Source organism: Pseudopodoces humilis, chromosome 10 (genome assembly GCF_049639895.1).
Source record: "Pseudopodoces humilis isolate 2021_Gansu_Grassland_sample_001 chromosome 10, ASM4963989v1, whole genome shotgun sequence".
NCBI lineage: Eukaryota > Metazoa > Chordata > Aves > Passeriformes > Paridae > Pseudopodoces > Pseudopodoces humilis.
Window position 1 is genome coordinate 22,123,956 of NC_142209.1, and position 19,251 is coordinate 22,143,206.

Sequence of the window (19,251 nt, forward strand, 5' to 3'; positions counted from 1 at the left end):
AAAATATTAAAGGGCCAGTTGTGCATTTATCACTCCATCCCTTTTAAGATTGATAAATGAGAATCCAGGAACCTGCTCGGCACCTCCAGCACTGCAAGCCCTTAGGGCTCTCAGACAAACACATTTTATTTTTCCTCCTTCTTTTGCTCCTTCCCCAGTGACGGGGAAATCAGTTACCAAGGAGAGAGTGAGTTATGGCAAAATTTGACCTCTCGTGAGCTTTATTGGTGAATGTAATTTTAGCTAGAAACCTGGCCCCTTTCTTACATTCAGCCCTTTGGCCTCAAAGAGGAGGATTTACTAAACTGTTAGTTGGCATGAACCTCAGGCACTCACAAGAGTTTCTCGCAAGCAATCCATGTAGTGCATGCTTAATGAGAGGAGGAATGCTGGCTCTCTTTGTTCAATAAAGAGGATGGGATGTGATTTCTTCCTATACCAGCTTGGATTTTAATTTAAAATATCTCAGGGGGAAAGGCTACTGCATAAGGGTGTTGGACTTAAAAGCCAGTCATGTGCTCAGCTAAAACCAGGCACTCCTGATCTCCTCTTGCTTTCTTCTGAAATTAAATTGTAGCTGGGTTATAGCAGAGCAGATGAGCAGGAACACAGAGTTGAATGAGCAGCTTCTTTGGGCTTTAAAGGACCCCCAGTGAAGCCCATGCTATTGCATGCTGTGTCAGTAGCCTAACTTTTTTGTGACTGCATGGAGAGCTGTGCATGACTCTACGCAGAGGCCTGATGAGACCATGCAAGATCTTAGACTATGTTTATGTAGCATAGACACTACAGCCTGTAGCAGGGAAGCATGGGATGTCTATATGCCTGTGTTGCTGTTGTCACAGCTAATCCTGATTAGAAAAAGCTGTTCAGTTAATTTCTTCCCCTTTTTTGTGCATGCGTGGTTTCTTCCTTCAATCCCACCAAATACCTGCATTTGAGGAGAGCACAATCTTCCACTTCCTTTGGTGGACATCGTGCTGTCTTCACCTGGTAAATGTTCCCAGTTGTTTTTGAGTAAACTCACTGAAGTGTGATCTGAACCTTCCACATTGCCTTGGTTACATGGAGACCCTCTTTCAAATGAGGCTTTAGATGGAAAAATGCATGTAATTGATGTGGTTAGGCTGGGTAAATATAAAGTACTTGCTCTTTGTTGCATTTTCTTCATTATTTTAAGGAATTCTAAAATGCGTTACTTGTTACTATATCAATCACCTGCTTTCCTCCACCAGAAGTTAGACAGGTTATAGCATCAGTCAGTGCTGTAACCTCTGCCAGATGGCTACACACACACATGAATAGATACTTGTGCAGTTCATTCATACTTAGAGGTGGCGTTGCTTCCATCATGAAGTAAGGGGTCCGTCTCTTCTTTCCTTTTGGAGATTTTTGTTATGCCTTCAGGAGTTGCATGGACAGATCCAGAAAAAGATGGGAAGTCTAGGAGGAAAGCAGACTACAACTACATGCAGTTCTAAAACCCTCCATGATCACCCTGCTGACAAGACTTCTGGGTTAGACTTCTTCCCTTGGTGGTAGTGGATGAAAGGTGTCTGTAGATCAGCTCACAAGCACAGGAAACTCCCTGTAGTATTTGTAGTGAGAAACATTCTCCCTGTGCAGTGTTTTGTGGCAGAACTACTGATGAAGAAGGGACTCCTGATACCTGAGCAAGTGGCAGGTCTCTAGCACCTGGCCTTCCTCCTCTGCAGCGTGCCTTTGCTAGCAGCTAGATTCAACAGCTGCCATGCTTCTCTAGAGAAGTGTCCCCTTCCCTAAGCAGGGGAATTTTTTTCCTAATAACTTTCTACCTAGTATTTTGGGCTAACCAGACAATATGTACAGGATACCTACCTACTCTGCAAGAAGTTGTAAAATTTGGAAAGCCAAAGCAAAGCTGGGGTGATCTCCTACAGCTGGCTGATTGCATTTATTTTTAATTAAGTTACACTTTTTCACGCTCTCTTTTGTGGCTCTCCTATTGTCTTTGACTGCTGCATTGATGGGTCTCCATCACTCAGGACTGCTGTGTGCACTCCCAGGTAACCTTAAGGTGACTGTCTTTCTTCTTTCTCTGCCAGTGTTGGCTCTTGCCAGACAGAATTCTTAATTTACAGCCCTGAAGCACAGTGCAACGTTTTGTAGATGCTTTCTAATGCTTAAAACTGCTTTGTCTGGAGTTGGCAAGGCCCTCGTTAACCCCTGTCTCCTGAGGCTTTGCATTTGGCTCTGTTCCTTTTGCTGAGAAGTAGCAGTGATGTGGAAATCAAATGTCTTTTATAATGCCAGACAGCTTTTGCCAGGCTACAGGGATGTCACCAATGTCTAAAGAGATGACATGGGGAAATACATAAAACCAGAGGGGAAAATAGATGGCTATGTGTCTCATTAATTTCGGTTTTAATGGTGTGTTGCTTTGAGGAGATGTCACAGCTGGGTGAAGGGGGAGCAGGACACTGTGGCCAGTGTGTGTTGCACGCAAGTCCATTGGGGCAGCATTACAGCAGTGTCTCAAACTTAACACAGATCCTGGCTTCTTTTTATCATTTTTGGTTAGTGGACAAGGTTCATATCACTCTCAATATGAGGAAAACTATTTGCTGATTATATTAAAAATCTTGACAGATTCTCAGTTGGAGTAAGATTGAGAGACCTTGGGGTTTTTCTTCTTAAAAACAGAAACATCAGGGAAATGAACAGCACTGTTTGGATTTTCTGGAAAATGGTCTAAAACATAGAAGCTGACACTCTCACTTAAAAAGTTCCCAGGATTTCTGCTTCCAGAGCACTTGCAGGGAAAACTTGCTCTTCTAACCTTGAGGGGCTGTCTTAGAAGCTGGAAATTCTTTGTCTTCTCTATGGGTGTTACAGCTGCAAGCCCCCAGTCAGGTCTAGAGCAGCAGAGCCAAAGCACACCCTACTTGGGTGCCACAGCTTGGCATACCTGAGGCAGCAGGTGGAAAGAACAGACTGTGGCAGCAAGTATGAATATGACCTGAGAAGTGCAGGGATCAGAGCGTTGTCTCTGAAGCTGTTTGGTCTCGTGAAGGATTTCAGTCAGGAAATGTTTAGTACTTCTAGCTGTCCTCCTGACTTCTTAAAGCATCATTTGCTATCATGCAATTTGCATTCCAAAACTGGAAGGATGCAGGGTGTAAATGAACATTGTTGGCAATTATATAGGGTTTGGAAGCACTTTGTTTAAGCAGAGGTCCTGCTTGAAGTAGGGGTTTGTAGGAGAATTTGTGGTTCTCTTTGGGGGTAGGTACAGAAAAATACCAGCATGAAATACCAAACTCCGTGTACATTAAGCTTGTACTTCAAAGTGTAAAACCATACAGATAAAATAATCAAATATTCCCCTGCCTCAGTACAGTGTCACAAGACTAAAATTTCTCTTGAAATACCTGAACATTCAGTAACTGTCTCTCCCCATGTGTCTGAATCATCTCTCTCTGAAGCTCTTTGTTGCAGGGGATTATTTCATGCCATCTTTAATGAGTTTCTGTGTTTAGGATGCCAACAAGGCTTTTCAAGTGAAAGCGTCAAGTGGCTTCCTCTCTGATGTGGGGTTTGTTGGGTTTTTTTTAATGCTCAACATATTTGTAGCAATTCTTCTATTCCAGTCCAGAATGGATGCACATTACCCTCGGTGTTTACACTGTAAGGTTATCCCTTTAAAGAATTCCTAAGGGAAGTTCAAAAGGTTTTTTTTTTTCTTTGAAAGATTCAGTGTCTCTTTTTGTGTGTATGTTTCTTACTTGAAAGAAGGGAAGGGAGGGGGGGAAGTGGAAAAAAAGTGCTTTATCTGAAAAGAATCACATCAGCTTCACACTGATAGAAGCTGCTGTCATCTCTTAAACGGCTTAGCACAGTCAAAAGGCAAGAGGACTTAAAACAGTGTCTTACACAGGGATCGATGGGTGGAACACATAACTCGTAACTGCAAAAAAAAAAAGCAGCTCGGGGGGAGAGATAACGGTAATGATTGCATTGAGGGAAGCTTGAGGGAGGCTTGTTCTTTGTAACACAGCTTCAAAGGTGTCTGGACTGGTGCCTAAGCAAACTGTCCTGTGAAGTTGCTGCCTCTGTAGGTCTAAGGAAGGCGGGGGGGGTGGGGGATGCTTGCACCCTTCTGTTTCTTAACAGATGGGACAAAGATTAGTAAATGCCAGGTTAGCGGTTCCCTTCTGCTGCCTCAGATTTGAGGAGAAGATTTTGTCACTTGGTCTCTTCCCGTCCGTTCCGGGAGGCAGCTTGCCCAGGAGAGGGGATGGAGGAGAGCACGGCTGGGGCTGTTGGGGAGCTGGGTGTTGGGCGGGATGTCAGTTTATCGATCGCACCTCAGTCAGGAGAGCTGCGGGCGCAGTGCTCTGAGCACGAGCGGCAGCGTGCTTAATGTGATTGAAAGGCAGTTAAAATGGCGGTGACCTTTTCAGGGGGAATTAGATTGCCTGCCAAGAGTGGTTAGAGGGAGTGATAACGCCAGCTTGAGGAAGCTGTCCAGTCTGCTTCAAAGGGAGAGAGACAGGGAAAGCAAGCTGGCAGCAAGTACCATTTAAAGCACGAACCGTGCGGTCTGATAGAACAGAGATTGCTGTCCTCTTTAGATATGAAAGAATTGAAGAATTGTAGCTAAGTTCTCTCCACCCGCCCCGTCCTCCTCTTCCCCCCTCTAGCTCCCCCACCAAAAAGCCTTCCTCTAGGTGCCATAGCAAGCTAGTCACCACTGCTCTTCTAGTTTCTTTTGCTTCAGCAGATCAGTTTCATCAAAAATAACACAGAGGAGAGAAAGACTTTGAAAATGTTAAAATGGCAAGCAGGGCATTTTCGGGGAAGGATACTTTCTAAGAAAGATCAACATGACAAGGATCTGTCTGATAGATTGTGATACTCTTGAAGAAGGAGAAACACACAGGGATTACTTAACTCTGAAGTTTCTCTTTATTTTTCTGGTATTTCTTTTTATTTCTCCATGCTGCCCTTCTTCCAAGCTAGCAAAGGGCTTGGATCTATTTGCTAATGTCTTACCAAGGGAAAAGAACAGCACAACTGAGTGTATGCGTAGAGGGACTTGGTAAAGCCTTTATAAGCTGTAACAAACTACAGTTATCCTTGGATGTCCATTTGCATTGGATCTCATGTCGTGTACAATTAGGGCAGCTGCCTGGAAAGTAGGACTGTATTAAAATGTTTAAAAGTTCCTAGCAAATGTCTGCAGTCCTCCCACTACCAGCTTTCTATCAACACAGAATCAAGACCTGCTTCAGTTTGAGGAGCAAGTGTGTAGGCCAGCCTTTGTCCAGTGTGGGTTGGTTGTCCCAGAAAGAGCATTGCGGCACTAGCTGTATGCTCCTCCAGTTCGTTCTCCTTCTAAATCCCTGCAGCATTAGAATCATTCTTTCATGTGCAAGGTCCTGACTTCAGAATCTAAATAGATGCTTTTTAGTTCTCTTAACAACAGGTTTTTGTGATTACAGTGACTGCTTGGGTCTGGTAACTGCCTGGCAGAAAGCTTCAAACAGAGAAGGAAAATTCACTTGTGCTTCTCTGTGCAATTTCATGAAAATGGACCTCTGCAACAAAACTCTTAAAATCTGTGTTTGACATGTATGTGGAAACTGAAGCATGGAGGAGCATCTTCTCTAGGGTTATAAAGATAGTAGCAGAGCTGGCAACAAACCGTGTAAGTCTTGCTTTAGAATCTTACTTAGTAGCCAGCTGTGCCCTCTTTTTCAGATAAAATATAATGAGACATACAGGAAAGTTTCAAGAGGCAAGGAGACTTCCTTTTTTTCCATGTCAGGAGATTCAGGCTGCATTTAAGGTTATACTGGTAAGAGGGTATAAACTGATTTATTCAAATGCAGCAAAAGCATGGAAAGCTGAACAGTAAATGTGTGACTTCTCTTAAGAAACACTGTTGGAAATGGAAGATGTCACTGGCATATTTAGGCCTTTTGGAAGAATGCTCTAGTAACTAGAATCCTCTTTGCTACTGCTGTGTAGATGAGCCAGAATTCATTCCTTTTACCCTGCAGGCTGAAGCAAACTTCAGCTTGGATGCAAGAGCACAGGGAATCTTTGCTGAAATGAAAATCTTCCTCCCATTTAGCAAGAGCTCTGTTCAGTGCATTTCTCTGCCATGTTTCCAGTATCAGTGTCTCTCTCTAAGGTGAATGTATCTGTACATCTGAGCATCTTTCCCAGCATCTCAATCTGTGAATTTTATCCTTCCTATATTTGGGTTGCTACCTTCTGCTGGTCACTTCCACCTGCTGTAAGTTTCCAAGTGGGCAAGATGTATAAATTTCATGTTTCTCAAGTGCTTAGTCTGTGCCTCATGCCCCTTATAGTGGGCTGCTGAGCTCCAGAGCACTTATATCCCTTAACTCAGCCTTTCTGTAAAAGTGGTAATTGCAAGAGCATAGTAATTTGGACTGGTCTGATGGAGTAGGCCAACCACCTCTTAACATTTGCACCTCTCATTTGAAAGCAAATACTTGCCCATAAGGTAATGCTTGATCTAAAAATGCTAACAAAGTCTGTTTGCATAGTGTTAGATACAGTAATCACATGGGCTGCACCTGATTCTTTCTCTGTAGTTTGTGTCTGCATATAGAATTTGACGGATTCTGTGGTTAATAAATATCTCTTAAGTATTGTCATGTATATTAATATCATAAGTTGGCTCTAGAGAGCCAGAAAAGCAGATTAGAATAGTATGTGATTTAAGAAGAAAAAACCTCCTGCCTTACATATAAAACACAGCATGACCTACCATGTAATTGATGCCCAATGTCATGTGTGTTTGAAGTTCACATAATTCTTCAAGGAACACCATTTTGTTCATTTTGGAACACAAAGTAATCAATAGGACTTAGCGAAGTAAAAATAATTCTAACTGGGAAAAAATAAATTGATGAGGGTAGCCATTAAAATTTCTCATTGCTTATTGTACATTTTTGTTAACTTGAATGCATACAAAAATACAAGAATCTAGCTTTTATGCTCAAACTGCTAGAATGCATTAGCTGAAAGGAGCACAATTAACTAAATCTTGATGGTTGATTTATGTAACACCAACAGCCGCTCTAAATAGGAAAAGGTTTCTGCAGGAAGAAGTGGAAGTCTCTCCATTTTACGGTATTATGTGTTGTAGTTGGGGGATGAAAATGGACATCTGTCAATCCCTTCCTAGAAGAAGGAGGTGGGGGAAAAAAACAGAAAAGCAGTTGTAACACCGTGAAAATTAGCAGGAGGAGTAAGGGAGCAGGTAGAGCACCTAAAACTACTCAGTTTTTTGAAGTAGACAGGGTTTCAGTTGACAGTTCATTTAAACTTCAGGTTTTCTAGATCTCAGACATTAGTTGCTCTGCAGTCCAGTTTTCTACTGGTCTGCTAGCTGTGGTTTTGAAAATCCCAGGCTTTAAGATAGTAATCTGATAAATTTTTAATTTTTTTTTCCCTCAAGGGTCTGCAGTTTCCCTAGAACTGCAACCTACTTCTTGGACACTCAGGTCAAACTTGAGCTTTAAGCACACAATAGTTGATTGACGTGATTTTAATAGCATTTTAGAATACAGTTGTTAAGTCAGGGGCAGTGAGATGTTTCTAAAGGAAAAAGGGAGCACAGGTCTCAATGGCTCTAAACAGCTCCTGTCTCCATGTGTCGTCTCCTACACGCGGCGGTGAAACGCATTATCGAGTAGTGCCCGGAAAGTGGCTAACTGCGTTTGACACACGCCAACTCCCTGCCTCCACACTGGATAATTGCATTGTCAACTGTTCAGCAAAGTGGCAGGTGACACTGCAGCCGGATTGATTGTCCTACTATGGAGGCTCCCAAGACTGTCAGCCACCCAATCGATAGAGTTTACACAAGACACTGTGACTGCATCTGTAACTAATTTCAGTTTGAACCTCGCAAGATGCGTCTGTCCCTGTTTCTTGGCCTCTCTTCTTTGCTTGCATCTTCTCCCTGGATGAGGAAGTTGTTTTTCCATGAAAGCCTGGTTTTATTTCTTGTTTTGGAGCTGGAAGGGAAGAAATCAATGGTGTGTTTTGTGGTTTCAGAGTTGAGGGCATTGCAGCACATGGCTAACTAGCAGCTCCAGTTTTGCAATCAATAGACTGATCAATTGATTAAATTAGCACTGATTTTTCTTTCTTCTTTCCAACCTAGAAAAGAATTAGTTTGGGAGGAACAGCACATGTGTTTGGCCTATGAAATTGAGCCCTTGGTTTTCCAGTCCTTGGTTGTCTTTCCCCCATGAATACAATCTCTGTGCTCATCATTATTTAAAGCAAACTTCATTGAGCCCTGCCACTGGCAGCAGCCCACTGTAAGCCAGGGTGTCACTTTCAGCTGTTCACCAGCCTTGCTGCTTCATGCTCGGCTGCCTTAGAAAAGTCATCCTTCGAGCTCTGCTGTGCTGCTTTATTATTGGCAAAGTTGCGACATTCCTGTGATCCCTGTCAGTGGTGCTTATTGATCCAGTGATGTGAATCTGCTTAGTGATTCAAGATTACTTTAATTCTCCCTCTTCCTTTTTTGTTTGTTTCCACCCTCTCCCCAGGGGAACAAAAGCTTTCAGATCCACCTTTCTCTAACTGTAGAAAATGAGCTGTAGCTGCAGAGACCATGGCTGTTGCTGCTGCTTTTGTACTTCAGCTCCAGGTTTTGAAGAGCAGCATTTGAAATAGACTTGAGGCTCTTCTCACCTTCTTGTATCACATTGGCACGAGGCTCTACGAGGCAGCCATGAATTGCCAAACCAGATGAGACCTTTGGTCTGGTCCGAGTGTGTTTTCCCCTCTGCAGCCATAGTCTGTACCTGATGGGTTACAGGAAGCATAAAAGACATCTCTGGAATACTCCTCAATGCTGCAAGGGGTGGGGAGGCCTCTTCCTGAGCCTTGCAGCAGCAGGCTTTTACCCTGTACAGCAGTGCTTGCCTGCCCTTTGTTCAGCATGCTGCTGCAAAATTATGGTAATGGTCATAAAATTATATGGCGCCTTTCCTTAAAGGCAGCTGTTTCTGTGATCTGTTAGCAAAGATCCCTGTAAGCATCCACACTGGTAAGCAGTCAGGTCTCTGACAGCCCATTTGTGCCTCTGTGAGAGCTAATAGACAGCATCAGATGGATGCATCTGCTGTTTCAGGTGTGTGCTGTAACAACGCAGTTGGGTGTCAGTTTTCCAGGTAAATCACCATTTAGCTTTAAATGGTTCTGGCTCCAGAGAAACAAAAGCCTTGTTTCGTAAGCAGCTTTTCTTGGCTTCTAAATTTAATTTTTTTTCTGCAACAGGCTGGGAACATCACCAGAACTATTCTATCCCTGTTGCTTCTAAGAAAAAGTGGGGGAACAATTTCCCTGTTGAAAAATAAGTCTCGGGAGGCATTATGGATCTGTAGAAAGACCTGTGTTTCAACATGGCCTCATCTTTGCCTTCCTCTTGTTTTCAAGAATTTTTAGTGGCTATCTCTGTCTTCCCAGATGTCTCTTGCAATAAAATGGCATCCATGCCACCTTGTCCTCTTAGTACTAGTTTGGGATACTTCAGCAGAAGATTAAATAAACCCAGTTTAGAGCCATTCTTGGAAGTATGTGTGGCCTGGACGTGAGTCTGCATAAACTACTTTTATTGCCTTCATTGTTTTTACTCTTCAAGAAGGCAATAAATGACATTTCAATAAGAAAATAGAGTGAACGTGCTGGAAAGGAAGGTTGTTCAGAAGGGGGTCACTGCAAGGAGTGTAATTAGCAAAGGCTGCAATTCTGGAGATTTATAGGAGGCTTTTCTTCTTCTTTCCTGAGCACATGCATACTGCCTGCAAACAGAATGAATGCTGCTTCCCAACCAAAATAGGCCCCAGTAGAGCTCTATGCCTCTGAGATGGATTTGAATTTAGAAACATTTTTGGAATTTACACAAAATTAGGGATTTCTAGAATATTTCCAGTATAGATTTCCCACACACACTCCCATTCCTTGGCCAAACTGGAGAAATATTAGTCATCCAGATGAGTTTGATCCTCTGCATGAGCAATATCTAGTAGCTGCATTCACGGTGGTGGTGCAAATAATACTGACATCGTGGTTTTCTTCCCTGTCTTTCTTTGGCGTGATAATTAAATATAAACATATAATTAAATATATACAGAACAGCTGGTCACCGAAACTGATCTGTCTAGGTAGGAGTTGAGGGGCAGAGGTGGGGCACAGTAGCTCTGTGCTTTCCTACCTGTGCTCATGAAATTAGGCTGGGGTTGTTTTGGTGTGCAGTGGTCTGGTTGTGTTACCACTATACCCTTAAGACTGCCAGTCCCCATGTGAGCTCGTGCCTGTGCAGGAGCCAGCAGTGCTGTCAGCACCTGAAGCAGCATATGGTGTCACTTGGACCATCTGCTGCTGAGTGTGATGGAGAAAAGGAGGGACTTGAATGTGAAGTCTTTTTATCTGTTCTGTGAGTCTGCTTATATATCATGTTAATAACTCTTGAACTTAACCTGGGCCACCATTCACCAGACAGTTGTTCAGGTGACCACTCATCAGGAGGACTGCACAAAGGACGTGAGATTTGAGAAGCTGTGCAGACGTCAGAGAGGATGCTTAGGCATAGGGGACAACTTAAGAGAAAGAAAAGTGCTATGATACCTTACAAGACGGGGAAGGAAAGGATTTCTGGTGAGATTTATCTACAGACATTATTAATAGGTACATGGAAAGAATGGGAAGTGTTTTCACCTTCAAGCTCAGCTGATCACTGTAGCCTGCCAGTGCTTGAACATGGCAGTAGTTAAGAGGCATGCAAATTTTTCCTGTTTTCATGACCACTGAGTCAGTTTTTCAGAAACACTGTTGCTTGTATAGAGTACCTAAATTTTTCAGAAAGTAACTAGAATTGGTGCTCAGGCAGACTGCTCTGAGACCAGCCCAAGCAAAGAAAGCTGTGTACACAGTGCTATGTAAGTGATGTTGATAGGTACATTCTGATTGATGGGCGAGTTTGTCTCCCAAACTGTCACAGGGTTTATAGAGGTGCCACTCAATACCAGTGCTGGAATTGCTTGTCAGAGCACCTGGCTACAAGAGCAATGGGGATTGGAGACAGAGCTGTAACTTTGTTTTTTCTCTGCTTAATGGCCCCAGCTTCTGACCTGCCTGTTCACTCCTGTTTGTCTGGTCCTTAAGGAGGCAGCTGGGATTAAGACTGTCAGAGAATTGTACTGCTTTAGCATCAGGAGGCTAATTGTATTGGGGCTGGCAGCATATGACAAGGGGTTGCCTCCTACCAAATGCACAGCAAGAGCAAAAAATTCTCAACAAGGTCCAGGAAGGGTATAGGAGAGTCTGCACTGGGTTTGTTCTTTTTTTCATCTGAAAGCAGCATTTTTAAATTCATATGTGGAATTACATTCCTCAGGCTTTGAGTGACTCCTAAGAGGAGCAGCTGCTTCTGTGAATAACAGACCAGTCTCTTATGAATTCTTAGGTAAAACTCACAAGTTAACATTCAGTTGTTGGATTTCACTTTAACACGTGGGAGTAAAGTTCTGGTCCAGAGCATTGACCTCTGGGTAACACACTGGCTTTAGAGGTCTCTACTCTAGGCAGTGTTGCTGGAGGCTATGAATTATTGTGCGACCTTCAGAAGCAGAGCCTTGCTGGAGGAACCCTTCACTGTTCTCAGTGCACACTACTGAATTGCAAATCACCCGAATGGAGTTGGTAGGGGGTCTTCTGGAAGCTCCTGTCCTCTGCACTCCATTTCACGTTTTCCTTTCTCCAGGATGGCAGTGTACACCACCAGCAGGAGCTGGAAGTTGTGAGCCCTCTTTACATTTGGGCTGAGTTAGTGAGAAGCAGGTGTGATCCTTTTGGGCCTTCCTTGCATTTAGTGGTCTTCTTAATCCATTTATAACAGCACTTGTCCAGAAATCTGGTTTGAATGAGCCTGAGATGAATGAATAATGTCAAGCAGTTCAGACGTCAAATATTTGAACAGCTGCGTGGGTGTTTTCACTGGCTTTGTGCATGGAAGCAACCCCAGGAAGTTAGACAAGGAGGGTCAGGTTGAAATTGTGGCACCAGACCCGATCTTGCTGGAACTGGCCTCAAAATCCCTGCTGCAGAATGAAAAGGTATTACAGGATGCCAGTTGCAAGCTGTTTGTTCCCCAGGTGATGCTGGGCCAAGCTTCGCATCCCATTTTTTCATGTTTTGTTGTGTGCAGGAGCAGTAGTGAGATTTATAGAGATTATTGGTTTGCGTCAGAAACGTATTTTGTGGCTTTTGTTTTTCCTTTTTATTTAAAGCAGCTTCTGAATTCCTAAAACTGATAGCACAACTTACATTCAGAGTATTTTTTGGATTCATGGAGGTTACTTTGTTTAGCATAGTTTCTAAATCATTGGTTTTTTGCCATGTTGCAGTGGACTGCACTTGGTCACATAAAAAAATTCTGTATAAAATGAAAAACAGAGTTGGATCACCTGATTGTACCTTAGTTCAGGTGTCCGTCTGGGAGTCCTTGTTTGATCAGAAAAGAAAATTTACCTTTCCCTTGCCCCTCATTTTAACCTATGAACTTCTCTGCAGTGTCGTCCTCTCTGACTGAAAGGCTCTCTCAGATCATCCCAGTGTGTATTTGCCACCATAACACATACTGACCAAACTCTCCCCTTGTACACTCCCTGTTTAGGAAGTGTAGTAGTCTGCTGGCAGTGCAGCTAGGCAGTAGAGCTATATTCAGCCAAAGCTCTGGAATATTTTCCTTCCAGACTTAAAAGGGATTTTCTTAAATACAAAGGTCTTGAGAGCAAGGACACAAGGATTCTGAAGTCAAGGTGCCTTAATATTTGTAAACTGTATTGCAGTAAGATCTTCTCATCTTAAGCTCTAGCCATAAACCACCAGTTTGCTTGAGTCACTTGGAAACAAAATTGATGGAAAGGTGCGTATCTGCTGTGTGCTTGGCATCCTTGCAGAGGATAGTAACATGGGGGGTGGTTCCACTTATGTCCACTCATTTGGCCACCTTCCCCCCCACCAAGGCACTTGCTCTGAGTATTCATTGTCTGGCTAATGTTCAGATCATCTCCTGGGACTGGCCAAGTCACAGCTCCAGCTTTGCATGATTTGTGTCTCCCACAGCTACAAGAAAAATGAAGACCTGTGTGTCCAAAGTTTATGGCCTTTGAGAAGTGATGGGCTAAAGTAATGCCAGGTGCAGGGGATGGTGTTACTGCAGGTTAAATGCCATACCTATAAATTACCACCCCATCGCCCACTCTTGACTTTCAAAGCAGCTTTGAAAGACTGTCCAGCTTTTTTGACAGGTCTCTCTTACCCCTCTAAATCTTCTCCCAAACATTGTGATGAACTGAATGAGTCAAGATTTACTGGATGAGCCATTGCAGCAAGAGGAGGCAGCTTGTGACACGTGTTGGCTGGCAGTGTGCAGCTAGTATGTATATTCAGAAACACTCTGAAAGGGGTCTGCTGGAAAAGGGCTGCCCCAGTGACAGCATGGGGCTGACCTACAGCCATGGCTCCCACAGTACCTGGCACAGATGTGGGTGCTGCATTGTTGGTGCTAGTTGTGTTACCTCTGCTAAAAATTAAGGCTGGCAATTACTTTGAAGTAAAAGGTAGTTTATGCTTCTAGAGAAAGGTTAGTCTTAAAATCATTGTCATGCTACAGTTGTCACTCGTTAAGGACCTTCTTGATATTCAGGGAAGAGAAATATCAAATCCATATAAACAAATTTTATTGGGGGCTTAATGAATCAGTGAGAGCACCCATTCCTAGAGAGCGACAGTAGAGAGCTGTGTCTGCATAGTATCCTTGGAAATGAGACCTTTACTTTGCCCTGCTGTCTGCACAGATGCAGACCATTAGAAATATAGTTCACTCTTCTGAGCTTACGTTAAGTGTGCTGGTGAGAACCCAGTGGGATGAACAGACTCGGACATCTGAAGGCCTGAAAAGTCTGTCCTAATGTTTTGCAGTGTCCTCATTCTTCAGACATGCATATAATATTCAGTGCTTCTACAATAATTTTAGCCTGTATTCTGCATTTTGAACCACAGTCACAGTACAGGAATGTAGTCATTTTGGGGCATTGGTGCGAGGCCAAGGTGACATCTACCCTACTCTTTCAATCAGTGAAGCTGGGACATGTTCTTTGGTCTACCACAGACCTAGGTCACCAGCCCTCTGGATGTGTCAGGTCCTGCAGGCTCCAGCAGGTACCTTTGAGCCAGGTGTACAGCTCTGGACAGGGGTGTTAAGTGAAGGAGCATACTGGAGGCAGCTGCAGTGAGTACATTTCTGTCTGCATAGCTAATGTACCCAAACAGCTTAGATCTGTTGCACAATTGAACACAAATGGGAACCTTGCAACCAACACCCCAGGGTTCAGGAGGTCTTTGCTTAATATCCAGTCTTACAGGAGAGAGCATATTCAGTGTTAGCTCTCATGAAGAGTAAATATGCCTTCTGTAGTTTCTCTTCTATTAATAAACCCTGGGCAGAAAATATCATGTGAAGGTTCATCTTTGTAGGTGTTTGTGCAGATTAAATTAAAAGAAGCCTGGTTGCAGTTTACAAAATGCTTGGGACCAAAGTAAATGTATAAATTGTTAGAAAGTGGGAATTGGTGAATGGTCAGCCTCAGGTGGAACTGTAAGTGGTTGTTTCTTGCTGGAGTTGGGGCTGGATGTGTGCCTGATCCACCTGTGCTGGAAGAGCAGAACTCTTGATGAGTTGCATTGCAATTTGGTCATATGAGTGCTTGTAAGGAGCTGTTAATGACCAAAGTTAGATTTTTTTCTCCTCTTGTAGAAACAGGTTTGCTGTTCTTACATGTTTTAAATTTCAAAAATCTAAGCTGTAACTAAATGTATTTTAAAATGGAAAAGGTGTTTCTAATTGTATTTTAACCTCTGCCTGCCCTCTGCATCAGATTTAAGAAGTAATTCAGAATGTCCTTGTGGCCTTCTCTTACCTGCTAGTAGTGTGGATTTTGCATTAACTATTTCTGTGAAAAATAAGTCTTTCCTATTTAGCTTCATTGCTTTTTCTGCCTTTGAGAGAGACCCATACAGTGACTTCAATTCCAAAATAATTCATGTGGAGAGCTAAAAGCCAAGAATGTTCCATTTTCAATGTTGGGGGCATTTAGAGCATAAAATCTAGGAAGTTAGAGCATTTCTGTGAATGTTCTTTTGCAGTCTTTGGAGAGGGCAACTTTTATGAGACTGTTAAGAGTAAAGGACAGCCTGCAAACTTGTGCTGTAGCACCTTTCTTGGGAGATCTCCTACACTTCATTTCCAATTCAGATGCTCATCCATGTGTTTTATTTTCTTTCAGGTTCTGGGTTTATCATGTGCAGCGGGAAAGAGAATCCAGACAGCGACGCTGACCTGGATGTGGATGGAGACGACACACTTGAATACGGGAAACCACAGTATCGTTTTTGAAAGGCTCTTACTGAGGGGGAACGTAGAGGTGCATCTGCCCTGGGAAATGGTGGATAATCCATGTCCAGCCCTACTGGAAGTGACACAGCCTTCTTCAGTTACCGTGTTGTTTGAACTAGAAGGGGTTCCCCATTACACCCTTTGAGATCCTGCTGTTGATACAGCACTACTTCCAACCTGCTTGAAGTCTATAGGAGACATTGCAAAGGATTAGAGTTTCTCTATTCTGTTTTGTAAACAGTCTGTTTCCTCCATCTGGGTTTGTGGTTTGTTCTATATTGATAGCTTTTCATACTTCATGGGTAGGAATTGAGTTTATTTTCCACAAGACACTCTTTTGTTTTCAAGGGGTTTGTGCAGTAAGCAGTATTCACCTTTCACTCGGAGAGACTGGATTTTTATTTTTTCCTTTTCATTAGACAGTTCATAGGCAGAACTATCATTAAAGGCAGATTTTGAGAACTTCTCCATCTGGGAGCAGACTTTTTGGGCACAGCTCTGGGAGAGCTATGAGCAGACTTCTGCCCCACAGCAGTTATAATAGGCATCAAGGAAGAATTCCTGCAAGGGCATGAGACAGACACTGCCTTAGCTGTGATGAGGGGCAATGTATAGCTGAAGAATTAGGTTTTATTGAAATCTGTACCAGCCTTTAGGATTGAAGCTCCAACCCTACACTGGTAAAAGAACTCTATACTTCAAACAGAATTTGTGGAATTGAGCAGGTTAGGTTTGCACGGGTTCAGGAACTGGTTTTCCCTTTCCAAGAAGCTGTGGAATCGTGTTACTATCAAAAGATTTCTTTTTTTCCACCTAAAACAAAACTTTAATCCAGAATTTAAAAGCAGGCCCCTTTGTGGATACCAACCCCTCTTTTTTTTTGAGGTGTTCCCAATTGGAATTAGTTTGTTTTATATCCCAGGCAGTGTCGTAACCATCTCAAAAGCTTTTCCACTGTCTGCAGCGGGACTCTATGTTCCTTAACCCTTTGTGCTCAGGTACACAGAGGCAGACATTATCCCTTGCACTGGAGAAGAGCCAGGTGAAGCCAAAGAAAGGGAGGCGCTCCGAGGTGCTGTTTTAAAGTAAGTATCATGCCTTTCTAAATTACTGCATTCATGACTTTTGGGGAGTCTCAGTTTGTGGAAAATACCTGTTCACTTGAGTGCAAAGGTTGCAACAAGAGACTTACAAAAAAGCATAGTCCAACAGGTGGGTTTCCATTTCTACCTGTGCAGCTGTTCTTTACTGAGTAAAGCCTCCCTGTACACTCTCCCTCTCTGAGCTACCCCACTGCCCAGCCAGTGCCATCTTTGCCCTGAACAGTGCTGGGCAGAGGATGAATTCTGGTGATGAAGAAACTGTGTTGGACTAAGGCCTTATGTATCATCTTGCTTCATGATGAAATATGGCCTCTTAGCAGTACAGCAGCCATCAGAATCTTGGTTGGCGCAGCAGGAGTCTGGCACCTCGTGTGTGACTTCATTGCATCCAATTACATGTTGTGGGGTGTGCAAACTAATCCTTCTATATTCAGCTCTGGGTTGGGGCAGGATGTGTGCTCTGCCCACATACATATGTGGAGAATGCAGGCAGCCAGCATTCAGGGCACTCAGGGAAGTATTCCAGGCAAATAAAATGAGTCTTAACAGGGAGCTAGGATTGCTTTCTGAGCCCTCTGCCCTGCATAAAACGGGACTTAAATTACCCCTCTATCTCTTTCAGTGAGAGATCCTGTGGGGTCAAGGTTGAAGTGATTGATAGAGCAGTGAAATGAAGTTTTCTTACTGCTTAGCCTGTTGCAAACACTAGTTCAAAATTAGGTTTTACTCCATAGAAAAGTGGCATTTGCCACACTGGATCCAAACCATTGGTCCATTCAATACTTAGCTAACCATGTTAGTCCAAAAAACAGGGACTCAAAGATGCTGAAGATCCTTCATAGCTAGGACCCTGGTATTGTAGCAGGAGGATGCTTGGTTATCAGTTATCACTTAGTGCTTGGTGAGAGAAGTGAGGACCTGGGGCCAGAAGATCCAGTCCCTTGATGTGGCTTGCACCTAACACACTGTTTTGCTGTTTGGACAAGGTCCTTCCTTGCATGTTTCCTGGACTTGTTTGCCCATCCCTACAACACAAGAGGTAGTGTTGCCTGGAAAAGCACTTTGAAATTCTGCTGAGTTTCTGTAGAAATGCCGTAGTGTCACTGATGCCATGAAGCATGAGCGTGTTACTTGGCTGGCCATCTGCTCACATTTTGAAACTTAGACTGATGGATAGAAGTATTAAGAGAGAAGTGGTTGGTGGAAGGGGTAGCTTTTCCTGAGCAGCAAAATTTTTTTGTACTCAACCTTTAGCATATTGTCCTTTTCTCTTCTAGTGGTGGCACACCAAGTACTCGAATAACGCCAGAGTTTTCTAAATGGGCCAGTGACGGTGAGTGTTGAAATTGTAAATTGTTAATTTATATACTACAGGAGGGCAGATACATAGTCCATGTCTTCTGCTTGCCAGTACTTAGGAGAGGTAGCTACTAATGCTCTTGCAGAGTGTCATCAGATATGTATGCACATAAAACCACACTGTCTTTTTTTTGAAACTTTACAGCACAATTAATTGTCAATAATGGCAGCTGGGGACGTTCCCAAAAATGCCACCCGAACTGGTATAGTGAAGAGAGATAGGGTTTGGATTGACTTGATGTCATGTCACTGGAAGGCAAACTGCTTCATTACAGAGGGAGCTAGCAGAGCCTATCAATGTGATGGTGGTGTTCAGCTGCTGGGTGTTTAAACTACATAGGTGCACCTATTACTTTTTTTTCAACTGCTTTCTTACCTTCTTTGAGAAGATATACTAAAGACTTGTATCATTTTGTTAGATCTTGTCCTTGCTGGCCTTTCTACAGCAAGAAAAGCCTACCGCTCTGAAGCCTTTAATTTTGGAGTGGAAACTCTAGGATCTGTCCTACTTCAAGACCTAAAATTGAGACTCCAGAGCAAATGAATTAATGTGAATATGTACCTTTGCATACGTTATTTAAAAGCTCATTGGATTGAGAAGGAAGGGGGAAGTGTTAAACCCATTTGACTGCTGGGGAGTTTTATTCAATGCCAGCAGCACTTTAAGTGTAAGCAGCAACCTAGTGGAAATATGAGAATAATAAAACCTGGCGCGTTCCAGCTGTAGATGCCAAATCCATTTCCAGAGCTGGACAGTGCTGCTCCAGCTCCCTTAGGAAGGAAACTGAAGCTCAGCGACCTGAAGAGACATGTCCCAGTGATTTTGTTCCCTGTTCTGTTCCTGTCATGCTTTGGGCATTTGATTCCCAGCTTTGAAAGTACCTACAAGACATAACTACTTGCCAGTGGGAGTGGGGGAAGGGAGTAGAACCAGTTTTGCCAAGGGCATGATGGTTAAATGGAGAACATAGGATATCTATCGCAGGCATTTTCTTCTGTGGTATAGGCAATCACATTTATTTTCTATGAAGTAGAAGCACTTGCTTGTAGGTATTATCAGCTTCAGTAGCTACAGCCACGGAGGTGATGAGGAGGCAGCCCTGATGACATTTGCTATGAGCTGTTTTCTTCATAACTTTTACCTGAATCCATGGTGATGAACCTACAACCCTGGGGCTCGTTCATCTTCTCATCTCCAGCTGGTGTCTCACACCCTTTCCTGTGCTGGGAGCTGCCATGATGAGCAGATTGTTCTGTCATTCTAGTTACCTGGCATACTTTTTCTGCTTGTGT

General features: G+C 43.2%; 1 protein-coding gene across 3 annotated transcripts in view; it reads left to right on the plus strand.

Moving 5' to 3' along the window:
• Nucleotides 1–19,251, plus strand: part of RNF220 (ring finger protein 220) — a 220,514-nt gene that overhangs the window by 173,950 nt on the left and 27,313 nt on the right. For all 3 annotated transcript variants that reach the window (XM_005521088.3, XM_005521087.3, XM_005521089.3), the window contains 3 exons: nt 15,387–15,483; nt 16,495–16,581; nt 17,877–17,932. In XM_005521088.3, coding sequence (XP_005521145.1) covers nt 15,387–15,483; nt 16,495–16,581; nt 17,877–17,932 — 240 coding nt within the window. The remainder of the gene's footprint in view (nt 1–15,386; nt 15,484–16,494; nt 16,582–17,876; nt 17,933–19,251) is intronic.